Genomic DNA, 19400 nt, shown 5'->3' with positions numbered 1-19400 from the left:
GAGAAGTTAGAGTTTGACGCCTTCATTTGCCTTCAGGACTACAGGACACGACACTGTACTGAAAGAACCGACTCGTGAAAGACCAACAGTTATTTCTTCTAAGACGATATTCTTTTATACATGTTTTTGCACAAAGCAAGTTTGTTGCCAATGCCGTTCTCAAGCCTTTGCAAGATGTCATGGTCAGTAATCTGTCATTTAAGTTATCATTTCGTTGGTTAAAATTCTTTTAACTCATGAAAGATTTTGCAGCTGTCGAGCGACAGGCACATGGATGGAAACATGAAGACAGCTTTTGTTCCCCATTTTGCTTTTATTTTAGGGGGGAATGTGGTCTGTGGCACAGAAAGATTTACTGACTGCAGGACGTGCTGCACATCTGACAGTGTTTCCAGACCCCTTCAAAATAAACCTACTATGTTTTCTTGCTACCCAAAGAGAGTTTTTTGCCTGCTGGCGATTTTTTGGGGCCAGCAGTAATGAAAAAGCAAATTAAAAGGATCTAAACACACGAAAGGTGCTACTGACCCAGACCACTTTCATACATTTTTTGTTTTTTCTTTCCTATGCAAAGTCAGGATTCTTGTGAGTGATGCAGTGGTCCTTGTAACTGTTTGATGTGCCTTGATTGTGCTGCCTCCTGGTGGTTTGAACAGGGTGGTGCACTCACTCATTTCTCATTTTGCTGCTGGATGAATTCTTTGAAAAACTCACTTCTTTTCTCGCTATCAATTTTCTAAAAGAAACTCTAAGGAACTTGGAGGAGCAGACAGATAAGGCAAACTGAAGTCAGAGGAAAGTGTCTATCTTTGTGGCATCAAACCTGCATCCCAATATTTAAACATGGAAACTGTTTCTGACGCCATCGTGCCACCTTTTCATCAGTTACTGGAGAGCTCTTTGACATTTCTTTTCATTAAGGAGAAACTGGAGCGACAGCCTTCCTGTACTGAGGGTCTTTAGGTGATGAAGGACCTGATGTATATTCTTCTGATGAAAGGAATGTTGATCTCACTGTTGATTTGCCGTTTATGTCTCGACCTGCTGCCTCTTGACTGTTGTTGTCTTTGTGTTTAAATGTTCATGGTGAAGGGAACTTTTTATTTTTTTTCTTGCACACTGAAGATTGAATGATTCTTTATTTCACAGAGATCTATTTTTCCATTTTAGACAAATGTCTGTAATTTTCTATGATCAAATCAAACATTCTGCTGGAGTGTTTTTGATTGAAGAATAAATATGATTAAAAAAAAACAAAAAAAAACCCCATCTGTTTCTGATCATCATTCTGGTGCTGAAACCAATATCGTTCTCTCTGAATTAAAAGCCCCAAACAAAATGTTGCTCAAACATCAAACAGATGTAGTGGACTGAAAGAAGCCAATAGAGAATCCAGAATTCATGTTTCCCTTCTTTGAATCTGCCATCTTGTACCTGGCCTTGATAGAAGAGGTCTGTAAACAATTACTTTTTCCAACATGTGTCCAGTAAACTAACTGGATATTGGATTCAATAATCAACCAGGCTGATAATTGGTGGAACTATAGTATACATAATTTAGTTTTGTGTTTCATACTTAAAAGATAAGTTCGCCTAACAGCTACAGTGAAGATTTCATCTTAAAAAAGTCTAAAGTTTAAACTAGTCCCCATTTATTTAAGTTGTTTGGGATGATGCTCTAACACTGTGTTGCTGTGAAGCTCCAGAAATGTTTTGACTATGAAACTTCTGACTTTCTCTGGACAAGGGTCTGAATAGATAGTGAGTTTCATTTTTGGGTAAAATTATTCTGAAGTAGATTTATTATCAGATACTTTTAAGACTATTCATCTGGTGACTTTCCCTTTTATCCATGAAATCCTTCTGACTGAGCTGTTTGTGTTCCCAAACAACTGATGTCACCAAACATAGTTTTGATTTCTATGAGGTTCCATCTTTAACAGCAAAATCACAAATACATACCCCCAGTTTAAGAAGGCTCAGCAGATTCGGTTTGTCAAAAATGCTACTCAAACAGGAGAAAACAGTGTCATTGTTGGGACCATTTTCAGCTGTGGATGAATACACTTTTGGTGTTCTTGGTAGGTGTGTGCATGACTGACTGAAAGTAATCTCTAGTGTGTGTCCATCACAACGAAGGAAATGTCACCCGGTGCAACAGCGCGGCTCATTGATGTGATTCATAACAGGTTTTTGGAACAATGGAGTGTTATGGTTTTAGGTCTTTTAATGAAATTTATTTTTTTTATGTTTATTAAATAGAGAATAACACCAGGCATATCCTTTAACTATGGAGGACTGAACCTGCCAAAATCAGAAATAAAAACATGTACAAATTGCTCAGTGAATAAATTGGTGTAACCATCAATTAACTTTTGAAATGTGACCTAAATAGTTGTGCTTTAATTTGCCTCTGAATTTATTTTCCTTTTAAATAATTCATCTATTCAACACAAACAAATAAATATGGCTTATAGCTCATAACTCATTGAGCCATTTATACTTTTCTGATTTTGGCAGGTCAAGTCCTTCAAATTTAACATCCTCCTGAGGAAAAACAGGGATCCAAATAAATAAAAGGCACAATAGTACTATGGTACTGCTCGCAAAGTTTAATACACCACTATACAGTCGTCTTAACGCAACAAAAGTAAACCATTAAAAAAAAAAAAAGAAAAATGAAAGTACAGTTACACACTCAGCAGTTTGAACATATATGCCCCAAGCATCCACGTGACTTGTTAGAACTCAAGTGTTGTGTTAAATATATACTGTATGTATTTATATATTTCAATATAGTCATGACATCTGTACAGAGGGAATCAGGCTACAAATCATAACTTTATTTGTTCTTTTTTTTTAATATATCAATAACAGGCCACTGTGGAAATGTAGACATCGTACAGTCAAGTCTTGTGTGTAGCCCATTCAAAAGGCTTAAAGCAACATGTTACATGCTTTGGCTGGAAAAACAAACTTCTCGCAGTAATAATAATAATAATAATAATAATAATAATAATAATAATAATGGTTTAAATCTGAATAATATACACAACATACACAGAAAATTGTACATAGCATCATGTGCTTGATATCCTGCCAGATTTTTCTGCTTCGAGATCTAGCGAGATAGCTTCACATTTTCCGTTTCTGCGACTGTTGACAAATAAGATGGAGCGACAATGTCACCCCTCAACTCTCGGTACCTTTACGACCGTTTCAAACATGTTTCACCAAGAATCGTTCAGGTGACATTTTACAAACAGCAGCATGTGGAGGAAAGAGAAAAAGAAAAAAAGAAAAAGGTAGAAAAAGCAAACAAGGCTACACAACACATCCTCCTCTGTGGCGTTAAAGGCAGCGAAATAACGACAGGGGAGTAAAATCCAGGGAGAGGACACAGTGGAATGCCAGTTTTCGGGGGTGGGCGGGATGGAAGACAAAGCAAAATACCCTTATTCAGATTTTCTTTTTTAAAGTGAAGTTTCTTTTAAAAACGCAGCAACTCTTGGCTCATCCTCTTCCATCACTCATAGTATAACAATGGCACCGCGCCCTCTCTACGTCTTGCTCTCTCTCATTCAGAAACACTCTTCAGCATCTTTGTTCAAGTAAAACACCAGTCAGCCAAGGCTTACCTGTTTATCTCACAGATTAGAAGCAAGCACAAGGGAGCTTGTCTGACCTGTGCTGGAATCATTATAACAATTATTAGTATGTGATTAATAATATCTGAAAAAGAAGAAAGAAAAAGTTTGAGGTGGGATGCAGTTATGTAAACAAAGACTGCTTTGATTTCCCCAGGAAGCACGATTGGACCCAAAGGTGAGTTTCTTTCTCAACAATCTGTAGCAAAGAAGATAGTTTCAGGGCAACTTGGTTGGGAAAACCTAAAACCAGACTGAATGTGTGCGATGAGCTTTAGTTTTCAGTTTGTGCGTGCGGTAATTTGAGTAATTTTCTCTCAGCAGTCACATTCGTCGGATAAGATGCTCAAATCGAGGAAAACGTCGAATAGCAGAAAATAGCACTCAAGCTAAAATAATTATATAAACAAACCTTCAGCGTCACACTCACTGTTGTTTGTATTCTGATGTTAACAAACTCTGCACGTGCAATTTAGAGAGGGAAGTGTGAGCAAGTCATGTTTAAGAACTGATAAAGTGGGAAACTGATCAGAGATCTGCACTGTTAAAGAGGAAAACACTGGAACAGGGTTTTAGTGGTTTTTAGTGTGTGTGTGTGTGTGTGTGTGTGTGTGTGTGTGTGTGTGTGTGTGTGTGTCTCGGCCTGTGCAGGTTAATGTCTAAAGCATGACACAAGCAGCTCTGTACACAATGGTCTGAGATCATTAAGAACGATTCAAGTAAGGCAACATGTTGACATGAGATGAAGGAATGGATGCTGTATGTTTTTTTTTTTTTTCTTTTTCTTTTTGTTTTTTTTTGGTCTGTTATTTAAATTGTGTCATTTGCAGTGATGTGGGATCCCCCCTGAACCCGGAAGTTCAGGCTCTGTGAGTAAAACAACACCAAATGCGTCAAAATACCAAAGCACGGGTCTCATTTTGGTGATCGAAAAACGTTGCTAAATTCTACAGAAAGGGAATGGAACTTTTGTATGTGGAGGCGGCAGCTGTGTTTAGCTTCACAAAGAACCACCTGACTGTCTGGCCCCTCTACGCACAAAAACGGCTACAGCGGTCTGAACTCAGGAGGTGATCCGCATGTAAACTTAGTCACTCGATGTTTGCTGCGTGGTTCAGTGTGAGCGACTGGCCGAGGAAAAAACCAGCAAGTGTCTTGGAAGAAGTGGCAAAGCTGTTGTGGTTGGCAGTTTTACTGACATTCAGTACTTTCTACTTGGATATTTGTGTGTTTGTGGACAGAGGAAATTTGGCAGAATCCGTACAACTAGTGATTTCTACTGAATAACAATCCTCCTTGTCAGTCTGTTTATACGGTGTTGCTCTCCCAGACCAGATTGTCCATTCTTGTGTTGTAGTGCAGGATGGTACAGCGATAGTATCAGTAGTGCTACAGATAGCCGCATCAGCCAGGAAAGCTGGGCGTTGCAGTTTTTCCCAATGGAGCCTGGCCGTCTGAGGCCTCGTCCCAAAATACAGCGACGATCACAAGTCAGACTGATTGAGACGGCTGAGTGGTTATCCAGCAAATGCCGCCAGAGGCTAGGTGGATGAGGAGGGTTCATGGCACTGATTTTCAGTACTTTTTGCATCCACACAACCTCCACTGAGGCCAAATGAGAAACATTGCCTCCATGTGTTTTTACCTGCGTGCATGAACAGATGAGGGTTCCTATGTGACTGGGTAGCTCTCGTTGGTTTTTGTGAAGTCCATGCTTATTCATCACACTCATCTGCAGAGACACTGAGGGAGAACAAAAACATCATGAAGTCACATCCAAACCAGAACCTGCTCACTTCTCCTGATCGGAGGTGCTGCTCTCCATCAGTCCTGGTTTGATCGACAGGGATTATGGGTGGGAAATGCCAAGATCAGGGCAGCAGGAGCAGTACAGACTAAGAAATGTAGGAAAAGGGCAAAAATGTGGGCAGTGCTGGGGCACAGTGCAGCTCTGGACAGGGGTACAGGCGACTGAAAAGGCCCCCCTGACAACAAGTAATGGATCCTCCTCTACAGCTTGAGGCAGATGAGAAGGTAGAAGAGAATGAGGAACAGAGCAGGGAACAGTGCAGAGGTGTGTTGGGGAAGGTGAGGAGGCACTTACTTGTCCTCTGTGTGCTCAGTGATGCCAGCGGCGGCCAGCGCAGCTCGGTACTGCAGCAGCACACCTCGGACGCTCTTCACGAACCCTTTAGAGAGCGGGAAGAGTGGGAAGCCGATGTCTGGGTAGCCGCTGCCCTCTGGGAGGAAACTCCTGTAGCTCTTTCTCCGTTTCTTTGGTCGCACCACTGGCTGGCTTCCTGTGGAGCCCACCCCTCCTCCACTAACTGTGGCTGAACCTGATTCTGACGTCCCGCCGCGGACTACGGAGCCAGGGACTGCCGAGCTGCCCCTGTTTTCACCAGCCAGAGAGGTGTTCCCCTGGGTGCTGCTGTCGCAGTCTGAGTTCTGGCTCATCTCCTGCTGAGTGGTCGCTGTAGTGGAGGGACTCAGCCCTGAATCCTCCAGCTCCTCCTCCATAATACTGCTCACTCCAGTTCCCGTTACTGCCTCCTCCCCAGGCTTGCTGGGGCTGCTGTGGGCCACCGCAACAGGGCCCGATCCCAGGGGCACCTGCTCGTCCAGAGGCTCTACGGACCGGTCTTTGGAGTGATGAGCCCTGGAGGACACATGTGCTGCGTGACCCCTCTCAGTAGCCTCATTCAGCTCCAGCCAGGCATCCAAACGGTGGACGAGCCGCCAGCCGTTGGAAGTAAAGTGCTCCTGGATCTCCTGTTTGAAGACCTCCACAGAGTTCTGAAGGAGCTGTGTCATGGACTGGACCATCTTAATCAGGGCCATCTCATTGTAGCAGCGGCTGTTCTCATATCCTTCCTGTAGGCCTCGGTCACTGTCAAAGCCGGCCTCGTTATAATAAGGCTCATTGACGAGAATAAGGCCTGCAGAAAGACAGGTGTGTGTTTGAGTTAAAGTTGATGAGAAAATTAATTTCAAAGCAGAGTTCCTGAGAAAAACTAGAACAGTCCAGATATCAATTTTGAAAACAGTTTGAAAGTTTATGTCAGTAATTCAAGAGAATCATTTCAACTACAGTGGCATTTGCTGTCTCCATGTTAATGGTAGAAAGTTTTTTAAGTTTCAGTGCAAGGCTTGTACATTTTAGCAAAAGCCTCTGGAACCATTATCCTCCTCCTGCTGATGACACCCACACTTACTCCCTCATCATAAGTTCTGTTTGTGTATTGTTCAATAATTGGACACTACAGTTTGTGCTGCAGCACATGCACTTCATTCTTCATGATCCACATCTGAATAATCTTGGTTTCATTTTGGTGTTATGCTTAGACATTTTTGTTAGGTTTGAGTTTTTTCAAAGTACTGTAGTTAAATCATAACTGCTCTTTTTAATTATCTTGTTCAGTTTTAAAAAAAAAAGAAGAGAAATGGTGCAGACTTCAAGGCCTCAGACGTCTCTTGTTCCTGGTGCCAGACTTCACACAGGTTTCATGTGTTTTTGTGGTAATAAATGAACCTTGAGATTAGATTGGCTTGTCAAATGAACCTGAATATCCTTTGTTGCTTTTAGGGCAACTTACAATGTATACCACACTGTAACTGCACTATAACTATTTCTAGTATATTATTTGTATTCTATTTTATTCAATTCTTTACTGTTTATGACTGCCTTCTTATGTCCTGCAGTTCAAATATGCAGTACTGTTTTGCCTATATAAAGTTAACTGATATAGATTAATATGAACAATGTTATTAAAGCCAAGACAAAACCTTTAAAAGCCAATCTAATGTTAGTAGCTACATGCCTTCATGATATTCAGCAGACACAAGTAGGGAGCTGTTCTCTTTTCCTTTCACTTGGATTTATGGTAATACAAAATCTATTTTGTTCCATTTGAGCCAATTCAAAACCAGTCAAGTCGACAAAAAGCACCAGTTGGTTTAGAGTGGTTGTTTGACTGTGTGTAGGAGGACTTTTAACCAAAATCTGGTGAAGAGATGACAAAATGCTCTTCAGTGAACACTGCTTTATTTATTCTGATTTGTTTCAACAAAATAAGGGAATTAATTTCCAGACTCCATTTGTCTAGTGGGCCAGATTGCAGATGTTTTTTGAAAAATAGGTTTTATGGAAGTCGTGTAATGTGTGTGTGTGTGAGGCAGATACATTGAGTTGGACCACTGTTTGCGACACTGCACTCAGAGCCTTTCTGAGCAAATGAACACATGAATAAAACATTTTCGTGCTGCAGAGAAGAGAGGGATGAGTGTGTGTGTGTGTGTGTGTGTGTGTGTGTGTGTGTGTGTGTGTACTAACCTTGTATGGAGATAAGGACTTGCAGCAGACTTGACTTGCTGGTCCATCTCTCGGTGCCCTGTGAATCACAAAAAAAAAATAAAAATTCAAAAAATTGTTGACTTCTTCAGAAAAGCACTGATAGACCTTGACTACATTTACAATGGGTATACACCATCTGCTCTGTACTGTAGATGGTGCAGTACACCATCATCTGTAGATGGTATAGTGATATAGATGGTGTTTACTTCTCCTACAGCCACTGTAAGCAATCGGTAATTCTGTAATCTGTAATCTTTTACAATGCTTACCTTAAAAGTCCACTCAAAGCATCTTTTAACTTCCAACATGTGAATTAATTGAATGTGTTCTTGCAGGAGCTGCAGTTTTGTGCAAGGCCTCCCAGAAACAGTAAAGCAGCTTGAGTGGCCTGCCATAAAAATGATGTCCTGCAACTAATGATTATACATTATTCATTCATGTTTGATTCAAATCGATCCTCTAATGTCCACAAAATGACAGAACATTCTGAAAAATAACCATCCCTCCCTCCCCACTAGTCCAACAGAGTTACAGGAGAGTGGACTGCAGTTTAAAACGCAGCACCTACATTACCCACAATGCATCTTAGCCACCGAGCGACATTCCTGGCTGCAATTTATCAGATAACGTGCAGATTTCTCTGAAGCGATAAAAGCATTTATACGACTTTTCCCAAGTGTTATGCAGGCCTTACACAAGTCAACACCTGTTTTGTAAAGAGGCAGGTTGTTATTGTACTTTACATCATACCTGTGTACACGTAAACCTGTAAAACAGAATTCACCTTTCCAATCCAGGTGCCCAGCAGGCTGACGCAGACCTTGCCGTTGTCGTACAGGTTGGGATTGAGGCGGCCGCTGCACTGCGACAGGTAGCGGAACAGAGGCGGCACAGCTGGGTAGATGTTTGGCAGCTGGATGTCAAACAGGAAGAGACCGTCCTCGTACGGCGTACGAGTCGGCCCTTTGATCAGAGCAGAGAACAGGTCCTGTGTCGAAGACAGACATGTTTTGTGAAGAATGCAGTCTGTAATTTAAAGAAGACAGTCTGATTTGTTGCACTGAGGTTATTGCTGAGGAATACAACAGTACATCATCAGGACTGGCAGCTTCCATCTTCTATTTGAAGGTTGTTACTAATGAGCGTTTTTAAAACATTAATACCCTGTTTCCCATGAATCCCTGCTGCTTTCTTAGAAACAAAATGGTGTTATTAAATGTAAATTCTAACAGTGATTGAGCAGATGGATAAAGGCACATGCACATTTTTATCAATTATAAATTAATAGTAAAAATATAATTTAGAAAGAATTAATCGGTAGATAATTTATTTATTTCTATTATAATGACAAAAAACCCACCATGCGATCTTCAAACGTTTTGACCATGATGCCGTCCGGCAGAGACGTTGCCAGCAGAGCCATTTCCTTCCTCACTGTGCTGAAGAACTTCTTTGCCTCCGCCGGCTGAAACTCCATTTTCTTAAAGGAGTGCGTGTCTATGAGTGAGAGAGTGGAGACGGACAGATGGTGATTGAATAGCAAAATAGAAATAGATAGCTTACAAATGCAACTTCGGCTGTGTGGGCAGGGAATTCCTCACGGTAAAGGATGATTGCATGTGACGGATGAGTGTGATTACTTGATGGAAATTGGAGGCAGCTACTGCCACTCATAGTAACAAAGAAATGCAAGTGTTGCGTTTGTGTTGTCTTATATTATACAGATTGTTTTCAGTTTAGAAGCAAATTGGGGCAATTTAACAAACTCCCTCTCAAGTGACAGGTTTTAGTGACAAAACGTCATGTTAAGTTTGAGGTATATGCCTGCAATTTACTGTGTGTCTTTGTTTCATATCAGCTCCTACAACCCAAAACAGATGAGATGATAGTTTGAAGGTTCATTGATAACACTGACATTCAAATCCTACACCAGCATTTGAATGCTGCACAGTTTTTTTGTTTACCTGTCTATTTATTCAGCTCAAACACAATATTTCTGCACTGTTGCAGATAAAGATTATGCTGCAATTTAATCCATTATTAGCAATATATTATTTGTAGAAATAGACTCCAGTGGTGGCTGTCTAAGACTGTTCCAATAACTTCCAATAACTCTAGAGCATGTGGTGAAAAAAAGACAACTAAAAACAACTGTTGTCTCTCCTGCTTGCATGAGGCACACATCTGTATTAACAGGCAAATTCGATAAAAAAATTTTTAAGGGTGATGTCATGATAAAATACAACAGACATTCAAAGCCCTTTTCCAAAACCTCACTAGGAGATTTCAAAGTAAGCTAGAATGGCACTATGTAGGGCGTATACCTCTGCCAAGGCCCAATCTTCCCCTTAACTTCAATCGAGCCTCATTCAGTATCAAATAAACCATATTTAAATCTGCTACATGCAGATTTTTTATTTGGATCCGCATCGCATTGTATTCACTTGGAGGAATTAGCAACCTAAATATGTCTGATTTTATTCATCAACGTCTGTGCATTACTCTCTGAGAAATTAATGTCAGAAACGTATATGGCAATGTTAAAATGACTAAATGATTAATGATGACTAAAACATTGCTGGATTTGCACTTCATATATCAAATTAAAAGTGACTGACAAAGACTTTTAAGAAGAAAGAATGCAATGTGAAAATTATATCCAATGAGATCAGGGGAAGATTTGAAGAAGAAGAAATAGATGGACAGAGGGACAGAAAGACAAAAAGAAAGGAGGAAGAGAAGAAAAGGGTTCACTGGGTTTTCCCCTTTTCTCACCTGGTGCCCACTCCAGCACAGAGAACACTTCTCCCTTGGCACTGGTGAAGGTGACGCCAGGCTTGCCACCACTCTGTTGGCACAGTACAGGTGTGTCGCTGAGGAACTCGCTGGGCCATTCCTGTCCACCCACCGGTGTCTGCGGCTCCTGCTGGGGCTTTTCCTCTCCAACTCGTTCTGCCTGAATAGCAAAAGATCAGCAGGTGAGAAAATGTCAAAATGCAGCACGTGTTTACTGCTTATTGATCTGGATTGGCAATTATTACACCCAGACGTTGTCGACACACCTACCTCTGTCCCCGTTGCTCCACTCCCTCCTGCCTCTACCACAGCCTCCATCTTCTCCTCCTCGACGATGGCCACGTTGTCCAGCGTCTTCCTCAAGTTCTCCTGCAGCTTCTTGATGTCGTCCAAGAAGCGTTTTTCCTTGGTCGGTTTCTCGGGGGCTGTTGGCGTGACTGAAGCCGCTACGTGAGCTGTGGAGGCGGGTTCGGCCGAGGTCGGGGAGGTTGGTGAACCGCCGGTCCACAGCTGCTCCACAGTCATGTTCTTCAGGCTCTCAAGTATTTTCAAGGCCTCTTTCAACTCCCTGAAGCCCCGAGAGGCACCGTCTTTACTGGGCTTCTCTGCTCCGTTGACCGCTCCCGGAGTGGTTCCTATGGTGAGCAGGCAGAATTTATAAGAATAAATACAAGTATGTCAAAAAGGACACCAAACTTTTCTGTGATATGAAACTCTCAATCTATGTTTGAATCCGATGGATGACTGTTTTGGTGGTAAAAATGATTTATTGATTAATCTCAAAACCAAGATCACCTTCAGTCATCATGGTCCCATCCAGAAAACCTTAAGTCAATGCTGTAAACTAACCTTAATAAGACTTAAATTGCTGTTATTGTCAGAAAATCCCATAAAAAGACCGTTCATTTTCTTTTGACCAAAATCTTTTTACTGACTAATCATTACAGCTCTAGTGTTTGTTTATTCCTCAATACTTTGCTACTTCTCTGCATGTTGGTGGTCTCATGATCATTTAGCGCTCAGGGATTTCATGATAAGTTTTAAGGAAGTACCATAAGTAGTAGTTAGCAAACATTAACCAAGAAGGAGACAAGTGCATTTGTTTGGGTTCTATTTTCAGCTCGGTGCTCTTGTGAGTATTTACAGCTGCAGAACAGTTAATGTAGGACTGACTCAAAATAAATCACAATGCCAATGTTCATTATGAAGTAGGTAAATTAGTGCAGCAGTGTCGATCACTAATGGTTGTTTAATTGTTTTTGGACAACAATGGAGCTCTAAGGCACAAAGGGAATAAACTATATCAGGTTTTGTCCACACATGAGCTACTTTTTTAAAATGATCAGCTAATTTTTGGTTTAGGTCTTTTCATGTAATTTGTTAATAATAAGAAAAACAGAGAATACCACTTAACCTTCAACATGTCAAGCTGGTGTAATTTAACTAAAGACAAAGAAAAGGAAGACTCCAGCTCATTCAGAACACAGGCACAGCTGAACATGTCGCTCATTTACTTAAAGTACGTCACTGTCTCCAATCGCAGAACAGAATCGACTTCAAAATTTCACAAAAAGCCAAAAAGTCATTTGTTTGGCTCTATGGTACATTTCTGACCTCCTAACTGACTCAGGTCATCTGGTGGTGGGTTTCTAACTCAACCTCGTAAGTTTGGTACTAGTTGTTACTTTAGTATTCTTCTCTGGAACAAACTGACTGATGACCTGAGATCTGTGACAAAGTTTCTGTTCCTCTGGTATGATTAGTTACTTTGTGTTTTGTGCTTGCGTGCTTGTCTGAGGGGCTTTTCATCATTTTTGGGTGGGTGTTGTCTGTCTTTTTTCTTCTGTTGGAGCTTATTTTTCTTTATAAAATGTACTTCTGTAATATTAAAAAAAAAAAGAAACAGTTCCTCATCTTGCTTAAAGATCCCGACTGTGCTGGAACATTGTGTCAGGCTTCATTAACACCACATGATTCAAGAAGATTGATTTATTTTTGCACTATGGCGTCGACACTGTTCCCTTGAAACCAAAAATAATATATATGTAACAAATTCAGCTCCCCACCTCCTCCTGAAGCAGGACTGGCCACAGCCACTGATGCCTCTCCCTCCTCTCCAGAGGCTCCTTTAGTGGGACTGGTGACCCCAACTTTGCTGCCCTCTTGAGGGGGGATGATGAACGCTGTGGAGCCGGTGGGAGTGGGGGTGGGGGTCGCCGTGTCAGTGGCTTCTGCATTGTTGACGTGGCTGTCCTCCTCAGTGGTGAGGCCGTTGTCCGTCTCCCAGCTGTCGCTCTCGTCCTCCCACTCCTCAGTGGACAGGACGCTGCTCGTCTCCTCTACCGAGTCGTAGTCTGTCTCCTCGATCTCAGACTCCACGTTGTAGAGGTGCTGCATGTGATTATTAGGAGACTATTAGAAACCAACATCTCACTACAAATGTTCAAAATGATTTTCACTTTCATCAAGGAGATACCTGTGGCAGGACGATGGTCATGGAGTTATCTGCCCACACCACCTCCACTTTGCTGCTCACATCCACCCTGGACACCTGGCCAACGGATGTCTGAGGGACAGAGCATGTAGAAATACAACCATCAACCACAACCAACAACACGTGATAGCATCTGATAGAGGGACTCAAAGGGTGTAAGAGGCTGTGAGTACATTACGTAATGTACATTTTCTCCAGTCTACTTTATTTGTATTTTGTTCTTTATATTTAATTGTATTAGCAACAGGTAATAGTTGGGTCAGAGGTGGGGTGGACAATAAATTCTATTTTCATGGTTAGACCAGTTTTTGTAAACCTTGTATAGTTTGTCCATTAAAATAATATTTTAAAGCCTGTGGTGGCATATTTGTGATTTTGGGAACTATAAATAAACTTTACCAGGACAAAAGCTAAAAACTTAACAGTCATTAAGGTTTCTAAAAAAAAAAAAAAAAAAAAACATCATGGGGGCAGAATATCACTATACAAGCAAAGTGTGTGTCAATATTTTTGAGGGGAGAAAAGCCCATTAAGCTTTTTCTTGGAACAATTTTTAATAACCTTCATTATTAAATGGGAAAGTTATCTATATTTAAACTCTTGTAAACAAACAATGAAATGCATTATAAACAATTTCATTTACAAAAATGAAAGTTGCAAATTATGTTTAAAAAACCTTTACAAGTGCTCAATAAATGGATTATAAAACATGAATCATTTGTTACAAAAGTTTAATCAACTATGATTTCATCATTTAATGATGGTTATTATGGTTTCCAGTGCATCTCCCAGTGATGTAACTGCAGAGCAAATACTAAACACTCAGCTGCTGGTTTAACAGGCACACCAAGCTAAAAATTGATCCAGTTTGATAAAATTGGATTTTGTTGTACCAACAATGAACAATGACCCTATTTTTCATTCTGGTCCAATAATAAAAAGTAAGTTTTGCTCAATGAATGCTTCCAACATGAAGGTTATTATGTTCAATATTAACTGGAGATTATAATATTTGAAAGTGTCGTATATTATCTGTCAATTTGGAGGACTAAAAATGCCCAAATTGAAACTAAAATGATTAAATAATGAATATGCTATTAAATGCAACAAAATTAGTATAAAACAGGTGTAGACATTAATGAAGTTAGAAAAAAGTGACATAAATTGATATTTCTGAATTCAATTTGCTCCTGTATACATTTACCTTTGCATTTATCCAATAAGTAAGTGAGGATGGACCTAATATAGGAAGAGTCAAGTGCAATTTATGTGACAGACAGACCGGGGAAAGATGTTCTTAACTATTCACACCTCATTTTCGCAGTCGTTCTGGCCATTCTCGGAGTTCCATATTCTGATGACGATGTCAGTGGTGCGGAAGTGGAAGTCTGGGTGATCTGCGATGTCGTACACGCTCACATCCTCCTCCATACCGATAACCTGGATGAAAGTGAGAAATAACACCAGGCACATTTAGTTTTGACTGGGAGCTGAAGAGTGATGCAGAGTATCTAGGTATAAGACCATCTGCTCACACAGTATGAAGGAGTGACGGGAGGTCCACCACAGATGGCCTCCCCCCTCTCCTTTATTACCAATAAATATTATTGGTTCTCATCCCTCTTTGTCTCTCTCTGTCCCTGACACATACATCAGGTATTCCTCATGATCTTTACTTTCATTAAAAGCACTGACACTGTTGTCCCGTTCCTCTGACTGACCTCCACGTCGTCGCTGGAGGAGTTCAGTTTGATCCATTTGACGACACATGTTCTGCCCTTGTGATCACCAGACTGTATCACTCCGTACACTCCTGGGTCCTGAAGGGCTTGGGCTGAGAAAGCACACAAACACAAAGTGCAAACAGTTAAGACAGCAAATCACAGTCCACAAAACAAACACAAAACCACAGAAACCTCCGCAAGCAAAGAAACACAAATGTATTTGTCTAGAGGGAAAAACAAAAACAGAAACTTTAGCAGTTTTGACCGAGCATCTCTTATTTCTTAGTCCATTTAACGGACAAACACACACGCCAGCATACACACTTGGCTCAGTTTCAGCAAATGACCCAGATACTGTAGGTACTGGGTAGTAGAGTGTCCTATATATAAAAAATCTCTTTGCAGTCCACAGGGAGAGAAATCTGACACACGCAGTGTCTTTACTAGTTTGAAAAAGTGAAATGGGACAAAGTTGAATAAAACAGCAGATTTAATCATTAAAAAATGAATAATCCAATAAATGTTTCTTACGTCTTTTGTCTACTACAAAGTCCCCGGGACAAAACTCGTGGCTGTCAAGGTGCTGGATGGGGATGAGGTCGTTTGATCGGATCCCCTTCTCCACCCGCCCGTCCTTCCACATCACATCAGCCGTGGTCTTTGTGGATACAACCTCCACTGCAACCCTGCGTGCACACACACACACAGATCCAACGTACCAATGTGGTTATAGGAAACAGGTTTGCTCAGATTGATTTAATGTTTGTCTGGCCAAAAGAAGGACTCATAGAAGGTTTCGAGGCTCAGAGGTAAATGCTAACTTAAATCCATACATTGCCTTTTCCCTCTTGTGGTTTCCTACAATTCACTTTACACAAAAGAAAAAGCTGCTGTACGTAAAGATATTTCTGATACTATCTGGTCCCTCTTGCTGTAATGTCTTCTAATCTCTTGTACCATTTGTCTTCACTCAATCTCTACATTCACCTCCCTTCTTGGCACGTTTGGACCCCAATTTTCCCTTTTATTCTTTCTTTCCTCTAGTTCTGATTTGTATGCAGATGATGTGTGTGACAGTGTGTGCTGTTGAGGAAATGACACCATCAGTAGTCTACACTGAATCGCTTTGTGTTTGCGGCTGCTGGGCGAGCTACAGATGGAAACATGAGCCCTTTGACAAACAAGAGACAATGGATGGGGCACAGCGAGTGTTGTCAGTTATTACAGCAAGAGCAGCTGTTGGTTGCTTTCAAGTCAGTAAAGTCCAATTTTGAAATCATGCCCCCGATATAGTTGTGATAGATAGTGATACATCACTGGTCCGATGAGTCACTAAATTTACAGCAAAGTTGACTAACAGTCAGACAAAGTGACAGTGAGAAATTAAAAGTATATAAATGAATGGAACATGAAACAGAAAAAAGACAAATGGATGAAAGAAACAAAGATTGTGTAAGGCAGCATGAGCAGCAACGCCTACATGTGATATTAACGGGTTGCAATATGCAGATAACTACTGGAGTTTTGTGTACTGGTGCATTCAACCAACCGGTCTCCAGGCTTGAACTCGCGGGAAAACTTGGTTCTCTTCTTCTTGTGCTTCCTCTTGAGGTTTCGGATGGAAAGCGGGATGCTCTTCTTCCGATTGGTTCCCAGGCCGCCACTCTGAGAGGAGGCTGTAGAGCTGGCCGATGACGTCAGAGAGCTGAAAACAAGGTTCCAGTAGCAGGTTTATTTTTCACAGACGACATCTCCTTTAATTGTACAATCCATATACACTAATAGACACACCGGATACTTCTCCTCTTTTGGACCGGTCTGCTTAAGGTGAGAAAATACTGAAGAAAAGGCATATCAAAATATCCTGAAGCCAGTGACATCAACCATCCAAAACCCAGAGACAATCAAATAAATCAAGAGGAAAATGAAAACCTGCAAATATCAATCTCTGAAAGGCTTATGAGAACATTTGGCAGTTACGATGAAAGAATTTAAAAATGATCAAAATTGTTACAGAATAGTTTTCTGTCATCAACTAATTACTGGTGTTAAAGTTTACGTTTTTCTCTCCATATTTTAGCACACTGTGCTATATTTTAGGGTTTTTGTGTGAATGAAGACATCCAGTATGAACCTTGGACACAACATAAATAACTGGCATAATAGTCCTGCAATAAATGCTACATCTCTGAGGATTTTTAGGTTTACATTTAGTTAAGGATGTGTTTAAGAGATGGTGATTCAGCTCTGTGGCCCTGCCTGTAACTTGCAGCAGAAGGTGTGAGGATGGCTCCCTGCCAAACGTCAGTGTTTGGTTGCCAGCCTGACAAAATGTATTTCCATCACTTATATTGAAGGAGAAAGTTAACCTCTCCAACTACACCCCATATTTCAGTCATAAAAAATGCAATTAAAGTGAAACTCTCGTCAAAATGCAACTTAGGCTATTTTTGTGAATGTACCCGAGTCAAAGCTTTGCTCGTAGTATCACCTTGTATCATCTGTGTCTTCTGCGGCCTCATCATCTGCGTCCTGCTCCCCGTGCTCAGCCAAGTTGTCGTTGGTGTTCTGAGAGTCCAGGGGGTTCTGTGTGGAAGTCACAGGGCCGTTGTTGTTGTTGGGATGAGACAAATCCGCCTGCTCCGGTTTGTGCTCCCCTGGTGAGAGATAAAACAGAGTATTAGGATTTCTGTTTAAGGTATGGATCGATGGATAATCTTTTAAAAGAGGGCATGAAATGATTTATATGTCAAACAAAATTATTAAGAAGTGGAAACTGTATATTATATTTCTTTGGTTAAAAACAAAAGAAAAAGAGCTTCAGGTTTTTATTATACATCAGAGAGAGTCGCTCTCATGGTGCAGACAGATATATTTCTCAGCCCGAGCGAGCTGCACTTCAGCACAATTTCCAATTAGTCTGTTCCCTCTGTACCGAACGCTACTTGTGGAAAGGACTGCTTCATGTCTCACAGGAGCCTTAAAACAGTCCGAATCTTTGCAAGAAGACACAGAGTTCTCAGCTTCTTAAGAGAAGCGGTAAGCAAAAAATAATGCTCACTTTTTTGACTAGATGAGTAAGCACTTTAAGACTGAGATGATCATGTTTTTGACTAATGACTAAAGTGTGATAACCAGTGCAGCAGTGTTCACGTAGACAGATTATTTGGACCAGAGAGATTCAGAAAAAGCTTGTGAAAAGAACTTGAACAGTCCAGCTGATTTTTTGAGGGAGACACTTAAAGCTTCTAAGAATCGGAATCTATAAACAAATGTTAGTAATATATTTCATATCATATATTTAAAAACATAGGAATGCCTGTATAATTAATAAAGTCACTATCGATAGTTAACATAACCCTGTTCACAATTGATTATTCTTTGTATAATCTAATCTGTCATTTATCATTACGGTTTTGTTTCTGTGTATATGATGCAAGATATAGGCAAGTTTTTTCCAAACGTGATTTATATACTGATGACTGGGCCCTGTACTTTATGATTTATCAGCAAGATTTGTGTGGTAGCAGCACTGAGAAAATTAGAGAGCAGAAGGGTGTGAAAGTGTGTGTGTTGCAGAGTGTCGACAGGCACCTTGTGTGTCAGCGTTCTCCATCTTCTTTCCCGAATCTTTCTTGAACATCCTTTTCAACTGCAGGATCACAAGCACACACAGATTGAGAGTCTGTCAACATTCAACCTTCAAAGATGATTTTCTTAAAATAAACTCGGCACTGTGATCATTTCCTGTTCATTATCCTCTCGTGTAAAACATGACAGTAAGGGTTAATATGCTCCTGAGGGGATTACAGATTGTACTGACCTACATTTCAACGACAGGTAACAAGTTCTTTAAACACTGTCAAAGACTGCAATTACCCTTCTAGCCACGGGGTCTTCAGGCAGGATAGGGGCACCCTCGGGTCCTTCACAGGTGATGCGCGTGGCGTCCCCCTTAGCTGGGAAAACATACAGGGCCCTCTCTCCAAGCTGCCTCTGGGTGTGATCGTAGTATCCTAGACGCCTTACCCTGAACCCAACAAGCACAGTACCAAGTCATAGAGAGTTATTTGTTATTTCAAATTCTTTAATAATTATGTGTCTATCTAAGAGCTTAAATACACAAAGCTCACAACAACATAAATAAATCAGTGTGGACACGTGGATGAATATTTGAACTCACCTGCAGAGGTTCTCCTGTGTGATGGTGGAGGGAGGAGGATAGACGCTGTCAGAACCTTTGGGAGAGTAGCTCTTTGTGATCCACGTCACCTTCAGTTCTACCACTTTGACCTGAGGAGAGCACAACGACACCGTTTAGGACCAAGCATGGCAAATTTATATACACAAAACATTTTCTACCTAAAGACAAAAGCACAAGAAAA

The 19400-nt window shown here is 40.9% G+C and overlaps 1 protein-coding gene across 3 annotated transcripts in view; it reads right to left on the bottom strand.

Moving 5' to 3' along the window:
* The window catches only part of ube2o (ubiquitin-conjugating enzyme E2O), a 43305-nt gene that overhangs the window by 2095 nt on the left and 21810 nt on the right, over positions 1 to 19400 (bottom strand). The window contains exons 7-23 of one of the 3 annotated variants that reach the window (XR_005077145.1): positions 19199 to 19308; positions 18895 to 19045; positions 18610 to 18667; positions 17507 to 17672; positions 16565 to 16720; positions 15547 to 15701; positions 15013 to 15125; positions 14603 to 14731; positions 13274 to 13363; positions 12864 to 13188; positions 11068 to 11432; positions 10777 to 10957; positions 9362 to 9498; positions 8786 to 8989; positions 7981 to 8038; positions 5752 to 6586; positions 5293 to 5390 (exon numbers count right to left, since the gene is read on the bottom strand). Coding sequence is in view for 2 of the 3 variants with exons in the window: in XM_037110806.1 (XP_036966701.1) it covers positions 5363 to 5390; positions 5752 to 6586; positions 7981 to 8038; positions 8786 to 8989; positions 9362 to 9498; positions 10777 to 10957; positions 11068 to 11432; positions 12864 to 13188; positions 13274 to 13363; positions 14603 to 14731; positions 15013 to 15125; positions 15547 to 15701; positions 16565 to 16720; positions 17507 to 17672; positions 18610 to 18667; positions 18895 to 19045; positions 19199 to 19308 (3261 nt within the window). In the remaining variant the exon portion in view is untranslated. Of the gene's footprint in view, positions 1 to 2589; positions 6587 to 7980; positions 8039 to 8785; positions 8990 to 9361; positions 9499 to 10776; positions 10958 to 11067; positions 11433 to 12863; positions 13189 to 13273; positions 13364 to 14602; positions 14732 to 15012; positions 15126 to 15546; positions 15702 to 16564; positions 16721 to 17506; positions 17673 to 18609; positions 18668 to 18894; positions 19046 to 19198; positions 19309 to 19400 lie in introns of those variants that run through there. The other 2 variants (XM_037110806.1, XM_037110819.1) reach the window with 2 other exon arrangements.

The sequence above is a fragment of the Acanthopagrus latus genome, chromosome 1, assembly GCF_904848185.1.
Source record: "Acanthopagrus latus isolate v.2019 chromosome 1, fAcaLat1.1, whole genome shotgun sequence".
NCBI lineage: Eukaryota > Metazoa > Chordata > Actinopteri > Spariformes > Sparidae > Acanthopagrus > Acanthopagrus latus.
The sequence above is the reverse complement of the archived record's forward strand: the minus strand, read 5'-3'. Positions and strand labels throughout refer to the sequence as shown.